This window comes from Canis lupus, chromosome 10 (assembly GCF_003254725.2).
Source record: "Canis lupus dingo isolate Sandy chromosome 10, ASM325472v2, whole genome shotgun sequence".
NCBI classification, from domain to species: Eukaryota; Metazoa; Chordata; class Mammalia; order Carnivora; family Canidae; genus Canis; species Canis lupus.
The window spans coordinates 34,124,685-34,138,621 of record NC_064252.1 but is presented as its reverse complement, the minus strand read 5'-3'; the positions used below and the strand labels follow the sequence as shown (position 1 = coordinate 34,138,621).

General features: G+C 38.3%; 1 protein-coding gene across 2 annotated transcripts in view; it reads right to left on the bottom strand.

Annotated features, from left to right (window-relative positions):
* ALDH1L2 (aldehyde dehydrogenase 1 family member L2) overlaps positions 1–13,937 on the bottom strand; it is a 69,235-nt gene that overhangs the window by 42,337 nt on the left and 12,961 nt on the right. For both annotated transcript variants that reach the window (XM_035695911.2, XM_025462235.3), the window contains exons 2-4: positions 6,614–6,758; positions 3,912–4,146; positions 1,419–1,584 (exon numbers count right to left, since the gene is read on the bottom strand). In XM_035695911.2, coding sequence (XP_035551804.1) covers positions 1,419–1,584; positions 3,912–4,000 — 255 coding nt within the window. In that variant the 5' untranslated portion in view covers positions 4,001–4,146; positions 6,614–6,758. The remainder of the gene's footprint in view (positions 1–1,418; positions 1,585–3,911; positions 4,147–6,613; positions 6,759–13,937) is intronic.

The following is a 13,937-nucleotide window of genomic DNA, read 5'->3' as shown; positions in this document are numbered from 1 at the left end:
AGTAGTAAGATCTGCATCCAAGTCTACCTACTGCCAATATCGAGCTAGTACTCTTAAGAATGACTCCCTTGTTAAAACAAATTTCAACCTCCCCTTCGTGATCTAGTGGGAATTTTAATAATAGAATTGTAAGATGGGCTCTCATGAGTGATTTCTGCTCATCATGATGATTCTAGAAAGTGATGCATTATTCTATTTAAGAACTTCAACTTACTTTCTAGTTGAGGATACCTGGAATTACACACCAGTTAAAATCCACACATGAGTTTAATTGCCTTTGAGATGTGTTGTGAATTGTCTTCTGTGCCAGACTCATGTTTGCCTTAAGTTGAGAGCCTCTCTCCTTCACAGGGAGGCCTATGTGAACTTGGGTTTTCAGATCTCTCGGCACACATGGCTGCTGACCAGCCTCCCCAAGAGCATGTGGAGGGCTACCCAAGAACAGGGCCAGTTCATAGCTCATTCATTTATCCACTTCTGGCTATGATATCATCAGGTACATGATCTGGGCTTGAGCAAATGCCGCTGAACACACATAATACTATTTTGATTGTAATGATCATTTTTGAGCACCTACTGTGTGCCGAGTGTTTTACACAAATGCTACTTAATTTCTCAGGAGCTCTTATAAATCTGGTAATATATACATTTTACAGATAAGAAAACCAAGGCTAAAGAGGCTAAGTGACTTGCCTATTATCATTGAACAGATACGTGGTAGAATGAGAACTTTGATCTTTCTAACACCAAAGCTCTACTCTGGTAATCATTAAATGATACAAAGCTCTGCACTCCTCCCTCCAAAATCAATGGTTGCTGCTTTATACCATCTTAGTATCCATCTCTGTGTGGCTATTTCTACCTTATCCAATTCAGAAAATATTGAAAGATAGATTTCAATGTTGACATTGAAATCTATCTTTCAACATTTTACAGGCTAATATATTTTTACTCTGTGGTGTACATGCTTTGGACTTTTTACGCAGAGCACATCTGAATAACAAATAAATAAAGCAATGCCAAATTTCATCCTGTTACATAGACTGATTTCAAATACTTTTGACAGAAGTCCAACTTCCATAGCAAAATTTCTTAAGATTCTGTACACTTCCTTACAATTAGTCATTACAAACAGGATTGACGATTCAGGTATTTGGCAAAATAAATGAAGCTGTTTCATTGCTACCTCATCCATCTGATCACTGTTCTCAGAAGAACAAGCTTCAGAGACTAAGACATTTTAACGTTCGGACCTCCACCCTAAATATACTATCCTACTGGCAAATATAAAGTCTAATTTTGTTTTCAGCTTTATACTTTTTGTAAAGATTAATATGGGGAAATTCTCAATAAGAGAAAAACATTTCTAAAATGTTAAAGCTTTACTAAATTCCCCTTGATGGTGTAAATATACTAACCATGGCCTTGATTCCTTCAGGAAAAAGAAACCGATTATAAAGTGCATCCACTGTATCATTGGGTTCAACGTCACATGACCTCTGAAGAAGGATGGGTCCAGTGTCTAAACCATCATCAGCCCAGAAAACAGACAACCCAGCTTTCTTGTCTCCCATAATTAGAGTCCTGTGAAAAGAAAAGCCTCAACTTAAAATGTTGGTTTAATGTATCACAAAGTGACGAATTATTGGTATTAAAGTGCAAGGTAGTGGTGGGGTGCCTGGGTGGCTCAGTCAGTTAAGCGGCTGACTCTTGATTTCGGCTCAGGTTGTGATCTCAGTCATGAGATTGAGCCCCATGTTGGGCTCGCTGAGCATGGAGCCTGCTTGAGATTCTCCCTCGTTCTATCCCTCTGCTCTTCCTCCAGCCCCCTGGCTCATGTCTGCTCTCTCTCTCTCTCTCTCTTAAGAAATAAATAAAGTACAAGGTAGTTACAATGGGAGGTAGACAGTGACAGAACTACTGTGAGAAATTAATAGTACAGCCAGGAGATGTCAGCATTCATAAAAAGCACTGGTACCACTATTTTATACATTCCCTTATCTATTGACTTTCGTGTTAATGATGACTTCTGATGATGACTTCTACTCTACTCAAAAGGGCACAAGAATCTGTCATTACCTCCACTCCTTAACTGCCAGTTTTCGGCTTTCTACTGTGGCATTCAGCAATTTTGCCCACTAGGGTCCAATTCCCACCTTGTACTTGACCCTGTACTAGGCAGGATAAGATAATGGAAGATAAAACAGGGAATACTCAGTAGAGGAGAACTTATTAGTTTTCTTAACTGTTTATTTAGGTTATGTAATTTGGGTATAAGTCAGAGCTAGAATTGGCTCTAGATTGTCTAGGTAAACTATAGTAAGAGGTGGTTAATTAATTCAACTCTTTGTATTTTATGCTCTTTATAAAGCTTTGCCTAAGAGTGCCTGCATGAGCATCCAACTCTTGGTTTTGGCTCTGGTGATGATCTCAGGGTTGTGAGATAGAGCCCCGGGTAGGGCTCAGTACTCAGCCGGGAGTCTGCTTGAGATCTAGGATCCACTCCTTTCTCTCTCCCTCCCTTTCCCTCCCCTTCTGCCCCATCCCACCCCTACCCTCATGGGTATGCACACACATGCATTCTCTCACTCTCTCACTTTCTCTCAAACAAACAAACAAACAAACAAAAAAATAAAATACTGGGGGGAAAAAGCTTAGCCTAAGAGAAAATACTGGCCCATAAGAGCTTATAATATAAACAATAAGCTGAATATGTGGATAAATACATATAAAAGATATGAGAGGATAGGCTAATATCAAAAGAATATGAAGTAACATATCATCCATGTTCATGACTTAAATAATTTTTAAACCTTGGAGCTACTAATCAAGCAAGACCTAAGTCAGTAATAAATCAATCACTCTTTTCAGAAATATTGAGGAATTAATTGGCATTATGCTATCAAAAGGCTTGAAAACATTCATATACTTTGATCCAATGATTCTACATGTGGAAACAATGTGAAATGAGAAAAAAATACAAGTTTAAGTGCAAAGATAACCACACAGTACCATTTATAAGAGCAAAAAGAAATTGATTCATGCCAAATACAATGAAATGTCATTTATCACATTTAAACTAAGTGTAGTTTCCTGCCTATTTAATAACTTGACATTGAGAGATATCAGGGAGATGTACAGGGAAAGGAGAGAATGTGGAAAAGTGTACCTATGATATTTAGTACCTGTGGTATACCTACAGCAATAAAAATGTTAGACCATAGTCCCTTCTCTCAAGAAGCTTAAAGCTGGATAGAAGAAGACAGAACAAAGAAGAAAATTTCAGGTAATTCAGCATTTCTTGAAATGTACTTGAGATGCTCTATACAAAAAATTTCTATGGTCAAATAAGTTTGGGAACATTGTGTACTCAGATTCCCTCTTGGAAGTTTTTTTTTTTAATTTTTTAAATTTATTTATGATAGTCACAGAGAGAGAGAGAGAGAGAGAGAGAGAGGCAGAGACATAGGCAGAGGGAGAAACAGGCTCCATGCTCCGGGAGCCTGATGTGGGATTTGATCCTGGGTCTCCAGGATCGTGCCCTGGGCCAAAGGCAGGCGCTAAACCGCTGCGCCACTCAGGGATCCCCCCTCTTGGAAGTTTTGATGCTCTCACTAAAGAACATTTAAAGGGTTCTCAGAAGTCCTGTGATCAAGAAATCTAGCATGAACCAAATTTCTCTGACTATAAAACCTTTGTTTGCTCAATTACTTAGATGTATCCAGTGGAGCCAGGACTCATTGAAAACACTGTCTAGCCTATGCAGAACTGCTAAGTCTTAGGGGAGTTCATGCAAGAGTAGCAATCAATCAGGCTCAAGCATACCTATTTTCTTGATCCCCTAGATAAAAGAACAGATTACAGGCAATGGAAATAGGCCCATCATTTCTGTAATTAAAAAAAATTCCTACCAGTTGATAGCAGAGGCTCCTCTGTGCCGGGGGAGGATGGAAGGGTGATATATGATGGAACCGTGCTTTGGGCTGTCAATTACATCCATAGGGATAAACTGTGTGCAGAAAGGAAGCACGTTTAGCTCAGCACCCACAGATTTGTAGGCCTCCGCCACCTCCTTTATGGTCTTGCCCTTGACTCTCCATCTGGGGAACTTGAACACAGGTGTCCCATCTTTCTCTGCAGCTAGAGCTGAGCATGAAAAAGAAAGTTATTTTCATTAGAAAAAATCTGGCCATAAGTTTATATGACTATGAATTCACACATTAGAGTTTTACAGCTTCATGACATATTTACAAATAAAACATGGTGAAGAACAATTTTGATTATGACGAGAATTTGACCTGTTACAATTTTATCACAATTCATCCATTTTCCTAATGTGATTTTTATCTGTATATTTGAAGCATAATATATTTAAGCTCAAAAGTTTGTGGCTAGATAACATTTTAAAATTTTAACAGAAACTTTTTCTTTTATAGATAAAAATTTATACTTTTATTATTGATATAGCTATTTATTTGTTTTTTAGATTTGGAGCCAAGTGCTGGTACATGACCACTCAGATTAGACATAGCTTCTGGCACAGGTGGAAAACCACGAGTCCCTTCCCATGTCTATTTCCTGAAGGGAAGTCTCTTTTAACATAAGGCAAACTGTAGATTGGAACACATTCTCCCCACCAACCAGGTAGATCTCGAAAGATAAAGAGAGAAAGTTTTTGAGCTGAGCTTGGCTTATCTAATACCTTCTCCCAAATTCACCAATCAGATAAGTCAGTGGGAGAGAGAAGCCAAGAATGGGGAATATATGCTTCTCATGAGGGTTTTGCCATACTGGAGAAGATCCAAGATTCCTTCCCTTGGAAAATGTCCCTTCTCCAAGGAATGGCTCCATCTACCTCTGTGTAGAAAAGGAATGGTCCTCCCAAGTGCAGACAGCAGTAGCTCATTTTTTGTTCCATAATAAGATATCACTTTGACTAACTACATATCTTGTATATATTAAGTATATACATTTATTTTCTACCAACAACACAAAGTAGGCAATTTTAGGCAATCTTTAAAAGCTTTAAGTGAGGCTTTTTATCTGTATTTTTGAGCTCCCTTTCCTTTCTGTCCCACTGGATCATCAAACTTCATTGACTTTGGATGTGATGATGCCTCAACCAGAAAGCCTAAATTCCAAATCCTAAGTGAGTATTAAAGGAATCTGGCCATCAAACCGATGCCTTGATCAATTTGCTTGGAAGAATGGGAGAGACCAGTAAAATAATGTTCACAGAATGTGAACGTTCATAAAATGTTCAAAAAACTGTAAACAACTCATTTTCAGATGACAGGAAAATGAGTAAATGGTGGTAAAAAAAAGTGAAATTGGGAGAAAATTGTGCAGGATTAGACTAGGAAAGAAAAAATGGGATGAGAAATCTAGAAGTCTTGATTTTAAAAATCTACGCCACTGAGAGAAGCATGCAGCATCTAGGTGTCTTCCTTCATATTGATTTGTGGCTGCCCCAGGGCTATTTTCAGCTGCCCTAGTTGACTATTCTGACAATAAGATAGTTAGCCACTGTTTTTTGACCCCTTTCCATGAATTAGGCACAGAGCTGAGCACATTATATACATTATTTCATTTAATCCTTGTAAGATGGGTACTGTTGAACTAAGCTTAGTGAGTTTTAGTAACTTGCCCATCATCAGGCAGCAAGTGGCAGAATCAGAATTAATTCCATGACTTCAAAACATATACTGTTAACAGGTTGAAATGGTGTTGGTCCACTTATATGTGAATTTTTCCTGATAAATATAGTACTATAAATGTATTTTCCCTTCCTTATGACTTTTTAAAATAACATTTTCTTTTCTCTAACTTAATTATAAGAATATAGTGTAAATACATATACACAATATGCAGTAATAAACTGCTTATGTTATCAGTACCATCAGTTACTGAAGTTACTTACATATCAGTAAGACTTCCTTCTGTCAACAGTAGCTATTAGTAGTTAAGTTTTTGGGGAGTCAAAAGTTATACATGGATTTTTGACTGTGTAGGGGGTCTGTACTTCTAACTCCTGTTTTGTTCAAGGCCAGCTGTGTAGCTTGCAAATCAGAATCCCATTGCCGGTTTGCTTTGAGGATGGCTATCCTCTTTACCTTACCTTAACAGCCAAACAGCCACAGCCATAATTTGTTCTGACATAAATGCATTCTTTATGACTCCACATCAATTTCTGTTATTGGATGTGACCCTCCCTTCTAGATGTTCCATAACACCTTTGGAAAGTCACAAGCATAGTTCAGAAAAAACATATGCCTGAAAATTCTTCTGATGGATCAATCTAGTAATTACCTTGGAGGTAAGTGGAGAAACTCTTAATATACTAGGGGCCTGCACGTTTGTCTTGGGGCCCATGAAGAAAGGAGAATTTTTGATTCTATATCTATCGTGCAAATAGACTTAGCTTGAGAAGGCTTTCAATAGGTAGAGTGAAAACTGCAGGACCAGAGGGGAGGCCGGTAGTCTGGGTCTTTGGGGCCTGTGGCAAATAAATTAGAAGTGTAGAAATGCTAATGAGGGATAAGGGGTCTGAGCTGGGGCCTCTGCCAGCTGGGTCAGTGCAGTACTCAATTCTGTAGTTCCAAGATACACTCACCCAGCGGGTCGGCTTTTCCATCCTTGTCTGGAACCGTGAACACACCCACAACTCGGTGGCCCTCTTTGCAGAGGTGACTGTAGACTTCCTGGCCAAAGAGGCTCTGACCAATAAGTGCCAACTTCAGCTTGTTTTTGAAATAAGCCTGTGAAACAGTTCAACGATGACAGATGTTGGCATGGATTGCAAATATATGGATGATAAATGCTTTTTTTTTCAATCATGAGACAACTTGAGGACAACAAAATCTCAGAGAGCTACAAAATAAACTTTTTATTGACATACACTGGATCCAGGCTACCTTATACACAGGCAGTAATGAAAATAATTTCACACTGAAGAATTCCTATTTTCCCCTTTGCTCTAATTCCCCTGATTAGTATCATAATCACTGGGATTGCATATATTTTATAAGCTATTCCAACTACTTGGTGAAATGAAGCCCGATGTTAACAAGTAGGTAAGTGTAAGTTTCACGGCTAAAAGGAGTTTAACTCTGAACAAGATCCACTTCAACATGATGATGCTTTTATGGCCCTGCAATATAGAGAAAAAAGCTGGACTCATCTCTTAACTTCCAAAAGAGGCCAAGAGCTAACATGTGGTATATAACACAGAGGTCACAAGCTCAGATAGTGCTAAACTATCTGAGATTAACATCTAGTCCCACTCCTGTTTAGTCGTGTGGCCTTAAGCAAATGACTAACTTCTGTTGCCTTTTTTCTCCCCCTCATCTGTAAAATGGGAACAGTAACATCAACGTCACACAATTTTTATTGAAGTAGAGGACTTAATAGGCAATAATCTTAGTGCAGTGTCTGACACAAAGTATTGTTTAAAGAAAAGCTTCAGTAATGTCTGAAAGGTTTTGCTATATCCCAGACACAGTTCTGTGTTTCTTCATATAGTTCAGAATTCCAAAATCCTTGGTAAGTGGCCCAAATTCATTTGGCCTCAAAACCAGGGTTGCTCTAATGGACTGTTCTTTATAGTCCTTATAGGTTTCTTGTAAGTTTGTGCAAATTCATTGGCTTCAAACTTGACCCGGACTGATGTACTGCTGTTTATAGTCTTTACTTATAGTATTTTTAAGGACTATATGAATATTTATATATTTTGTTACAGAAAAATCAGTGTATTTGGTTACAGGCCCTGCTGTGAATTGTGTGTATTGTACTATCTATGTACTATGCTAATCTTTCTAAAATGTGGATAATTCTGAACCCCAAAACATATTTTGTCCTATAGATTTTAGACAAAGAATTAAGGCCTAAGGCCTGCACATCATTTCATTTCAATTAATTTAATCACTGCAAGTATCATGTTTTGTTATCTCCCATTATACACTATTTTATGAATGAAGAAACCAAGGCTTAGAAATGTCAACTATATCTCCAAGGTCATACTGGCATAAAGGAGGAGAGGTGGGATTTGAATCTAGGTCTGTCCGGCTCTAAAGCAAACAAATGTACTTAAGAATAAAATAATCAAAATGAGTTACCACCACCGCCCTTCTTTTTTTTTTCCTTTTCGAAGATGAATACTGATGTATGAAAGTACATTGATTATCAAGAAATAAGATACTAAATAGCTAAGAGTAGCACTAAGGGGTTGTAGTCTTAACTCTCTTTAAGAAATCATGCCTCCTGTAAATTCTCCCCAAAGGGAACCTTTTCACAAAGATAATGATGATTGTTAAGACCATAATGAAAAGCCACAGGTGGAGCAGGCTAGATGCAGGACTGTGGGCGTAGGGACAGTCACCAGAGGGTCATGCACATTCCTCCCTAGTAGAGCATGGCTCCACAGAATTTGGATTTAGAAATTTTTTTTCCTTCATTCTAAATGGGATTCTTTAGTTTAGTAAGTCATTCTAAATTAGTCAAGCTTCACTGTGAAAATTGGATTATGGGGAAACAATTTCCCCTTATTGACCAGTTTATTAAGAGCATAGACAGCACCCCTTTTCAGGCATGAACTTGAAAGCATATGGGTTCACATGTTCCCTATAGTTGAGCTGATAATTAAACAATTAGGATTTTAGTTTAAAAATTCATTTCCAGGGCCAGCCAAAGTTTCTATCCCAAGAGAGCCTATAGCTTCAACATCTAACAAATATTTTCAAGCAAACAGATTAACTCTGTAACAACAGCCCAATCTGTTGTTCTGCCTACAGATAATACATGGTTATTTCATTTATTTTTATCAAAAACATCAAAATGTTCTGTAAATATTCTATCTCCAAATCCTATCATTAGTGCTGTTCCTTGAAATAGAACCAACATGTTGGCTATCTCAAAAATTTGGCTTTACCTCACATCACTACCAACAGCAGATATTTTCAGACCTCTAAAATACTACTCTTAGAACACAAAAGAGCCAAGAGGTTGAACTGACTCAAATGTAATGTCATTTGGATTTCAATTCCAGATTCAACACTCCCTTAGAAAGACAGTATTTAAACAAATGTCAGTATCTTTGAAAATACTACATTACTGAAACAGTTTCTGAGCTTAATGTTAAAGCTGAAGCTATAAAGGTGAGTTTATAACACTGAGACCTGTTTGGATTTTATGATTATGTGTGTTTATAACGAGTTAGCATAAATCAAAAAAAAAAAAAACCAGACTGGGATATTCTACCTCAATTTTATATATCTCCAACTCTGATCTGAGGACTGACTGTTGTGTTGGCAGAATCAACAGGGAGCATATGTCAAATGTGTGAGTTCCTGGGCCCCAGCCCTGATCTGCTGAGTCGGATTCCCAGGCCTACGAAGCTGCATTTTAACAAGCTTCTCATTGACTCAGAGACACTCTGAAGTCAGAGAATGTCTGCTGTATGGAGAACACGTGCCTGCTTGCTACACAAAAAGATTCTGCCCTGGAGAGTTTGGGTCAGGAAGAATGGCTGGAAATAATAGCAAACATTTTAACGAGAAGCTAGGAAGTGCCAGGCATTTCATATACATTACCTCATTTTGATTGCCCAACAACTCCTGGAGACAGGCATTACTAAGCCACTTTAAAAATGAAGAAATTAAAACACAGAGAAGATAAGATGCATCCTGGAGTCAAACAGCTACTAAGTGGCAGCCCTCAGATTCTAACTGGTTATTTGTGTCCATTGTTTTCCCATAACACAGGCCCTATGATTTTGAACTGGGTCTCATCAATTGAAATCCGAATAATAATAGTATGTATTTCACAAGGTTGTTATAAGAATTTATCAGGATAAAGCATGAAATGTATTAGTGCAGCATGTAGCAATAGTGAATGCTTAACAGATGTTAATCACTATTACTATTAATAATAATACCATAAGCAATACCTGTGTAAATAAAAAATGCTGATGATGGATCTTTCCTACTGGAAATGTGCCATAAGCCCAGCACTGCATTGAGCCCTGTTCATTAACTTTGAAAAATTTATTAACTACTTATCATATGTCTTTAAGATTCATAGCATTTGGCACATGGTGCCCCAATCATACCTGCCAGTGTGCAAGATGTACTCAGCGAGCATGCTTTGGGTATTCACCAGGCTCTGGGCACAGAAGTTACCCAGAGGGATTGCAAATCAGTTGCCCAGCAAGAATGTTTTATTTGGACCATGGAGCATTTGTCAAAGGACTGTGATAATATTTTCAGGAGGTTTCATATCAGCGGGCAGAATTTCTGACTTCTTTTGGCAAAGCAGGTTTGTCAACCGTGCTCTGTATTTCCTTGTAGTGACAGTCAGCTAGAGCTGAGCAGCAGCTGCCACCATTCCTACGGCACTCCATCTGGCTCAAATCCTTCATTTGTTTCACCTGTTTTGTTTCTGTGGGTGTTTTTCTTTGGGATCTCTACAATCAAAGCATAAAGAACACTGGTCCTGGTCCTCAGGAGTTTACCAGTCAGCACAGAAGACACGCAGTAAAGACATACATTGATCTCATAGCATGAGGACAGGAGGGCATAGTGTGTGTGTGAAGGCCTGGTAGACTTCCCCAGAGGAGAACTCCGAAACTGAATTTTAGAGCACCTATCTTGGGGGTTGGCCATGAGAAGGGCAGGGATTGCGGGTGGTCCTTGGGAAGTTTCAGGCAGAGGGAGCAGCATGTACGAAGAAATGAATGGGCAAAGTGGGTTCAATATTGGAAATTGCAGACTGACAACAAGTGACACTCAAGCAGTCTAAAGGCTTATTAGGGAGAGCCTTGTCTATGTCAAATAATTTGGACCTTATTGTAAAGACAATGAGATCTACTGAATAAGCAGAAGAGTGATACTGTCTTATTTCTATGTTGACACACAGGCAAGCTGTGAATTAACTACAGGTGGGCACCCCTCTTGTGTTTGAGAATTGAGCAGATAGTGAAAATAAAAGCTGACCTAATAATCCACCTTCAATATATTCACAGGATGCAGTTTGCAATAGTGTAAAAGCCCATTACCTATTGTAATAAACCCTCAGACTAATAGTTAAAGGCAACAAATTACATGTTGCATAGTTGTAAATCTGTGTATCATTCAAACAAAATTCATGACACCACCATAAATGACAAACCTGTGCAACTTGATTTTCCTATTGCATAATCACATAAAGAATGTATTAATGGAGACTTCCTTGGATATCTGGCCAACATTCTTTTAATCATAAAAAGTATAACAGATTTTTAAAATAATGATGTTGGGCAGCCCTGGTGGCTTAGCGGTTTGGCGCCACCTTCAGCCCAGGGCGTGATCCTGGAGACCAGGGATTGAGTCCCACGTCGGGCTCCCTGCATGGAGCCTGCTTCTCCCTCTGCCTGTGACTCTGCCTCTCTCTCTCTCTCTCTCTCTCTCTCTGTCTCTAATAAATAAAATCTTAAAAAAAAAAAATAACAATGTCAACACAGGATCTACTAGCAGGTGAGGTCGGAGGGGGATGGTTTGCACCTAAAGATTGAGTGCAGCTGGTGACCAAAGAACATGTCAAAAATTGAGTAAAGGTAGGGAGATTCCAGAGGACTAGATCCAGGGATGGACTCCAGTCTCTGCCAGAAGGGCAGGACTTCAGTGCATAGCATTTACCTGTAATATATTCTCATTGCATAGAATTTCTAAATTAATTTTATTTATTTTTATTTTTTAAAAAGATTTTATTTATTTATTTGAGACACACAGAGAGGGAGAGGCAGAGACATAGGCAGAGGAAGAAGTAGGCTCCATGCATGGAGCCCGATGTGGGACTCGATCCTAGAACTCAGATGCTCAACCACTTGAGCCACCCAGGCATCCCAGAATTTTTAAATTAATTTTAAATTATACATTATATTAAATTATACATTATATATATATCTATATATTCTCCTTGTTAAAAATGAAACAACCACAGATAAGACTGGAGTCCGTTTTGACCACCACTCCAAATCCCAATTTCTTCTCCTTCTCTACCGAAGAAATAATCATTGCATGGTTTGCTGTGCAGCCTACAGACCTTTTTTAGGCATTTACCTATATGGAAATAAACACATTTTATAATAATAAAAATATTTTTTGTTTTTAAAAGTAATGCAAATTAAATCATATTATATGTAAGGTTCCATAACTTCTTTTGTTAGTACATATAACTTATACTTTAAAATTGGTGCACAGGAATGCCCGGGTGGCTCAGCGGTTGAGCATCTGCCTTTGGTGATCCCGGTCCAGGGATCGAGTCCCACATCAGGCTCCTTGTGAGGAACCTGCTTCTCTTCTCCCTCTGGCTATGTCTCTGCGTCTCTCATGAATAAATAAATAAAATCTTTAGAAAAAAAATTGGTGCACAGCATTCCATAGTGTAGCTATGTCTCAGTTTATTTGTTCATTTCCCTATTGAGGAAAAGTTTGGCTTTCAATTTATCATTATTAAAAGTACCATGGCAGTGGATTCTTGTACATGCTTCTTGTGCCAAGGTGGAAGTGCTTTTGTCAGTATCTATAAGTGAAATTGCACAATCATTTTTAAAACTTAAATGTTAGGCTCTCCTGATGGGCACAGTTGGTTAGGTGTCCAACTCTAGATTTCGGCTCAGGTCATGATCTTAGGGTCATGGCATTGAGCCCCATATGGAACTCCATGCTCAGTGAAGAGTGAAATATTATATCTTGTTCTAACTTGCATTTCCCTGATTATTAGTTTGATTGAGTGTCTTTTAATATTTTATTGACCATTTGTGTTTTTTGTTTTTGTTTTTTTTAATTTATTTTTTTTTGGTGTTCAATTTACCAACATACAGAATAACCCCCAGTGCCCGTCACCCATTCACTCCCACCCCCCGCCGTCCTCCCCTTCCACCACCCCTAGTTTGTTTCCCAGAGTTAGCAGTCTTTACGTTCTGTCTCCCTTTCTGATATTTCCCACACATTTCTTCTCCCTTCCCTTATATTCCCTTTCACTATTATTTATATTCCCCAAATGAATGAGAACATATAATGTTTGTCCTTCTCCGATTGACTTACTTCACTCAGCTTTATTGACCATTTGTATTTCCTTTTTGGTATATTGTCTATTATTATCCTTAACTACAAGTTAAATCATTTGTCCCATCAATCTGGGCTTTTTTGAAAGCAGGGACTGTTTGTTTCTTGTTTACTGTTTTGTCCTTTCTGGCTGTGATACTCTAAAAAAGTTATTTAACTTCTCTGGGTCTCAGTTACTTTATCTGTACAATGGGCATAATAATAGTTCCTATCTCACTGAAACGTTAAGGAGATTAAGTGAGCATATGTGTGAAGCATTTCCATCAGTGTCTGGTGCATACTAAGTGCTGTATCAATGCTATTTATTATTATTATTATTTATTAATCATATCCTCAGGATTTAGAACAAATGCTCAGGACATAATACACAAGTAAGTATGGTTTGAAGTTGAATTTGAAGGTCCTAAAAACAAACTAGACACCATAGCAGGGGGTCAGGTAATTCAGAAACAAGGACCTGTTTTCTAGAGTTAGGGTATAAAGCCAGTACTTGGCTCCAAGAAGCAAGGAAGGGCCCAAACTCTTGAACTGGATCAGAAGGTAACCTCAAGTTCTGGAACCAGGCTATGAACTCAGAACCAGCAACCTGACTTGTCCCAGACGCTGGCAGAGGAAGCCAAATAACAGAGTGCCAAATAAATATGAAGACCAAATAACCCCCTGCCATGGGGAGAAATAAGATGCAATGAACCAGGCAGGATACTGGAGGTGCATAATAATAACTAACAGACAAAGGGTTTTATTCCTATCTATAGTTGCAGCAATTAAAAAGATCCAGCCATATCATTAAGTCATCGTTAAATATTTCTAAGTCCATTTCTTTAAGACAGGGAATGG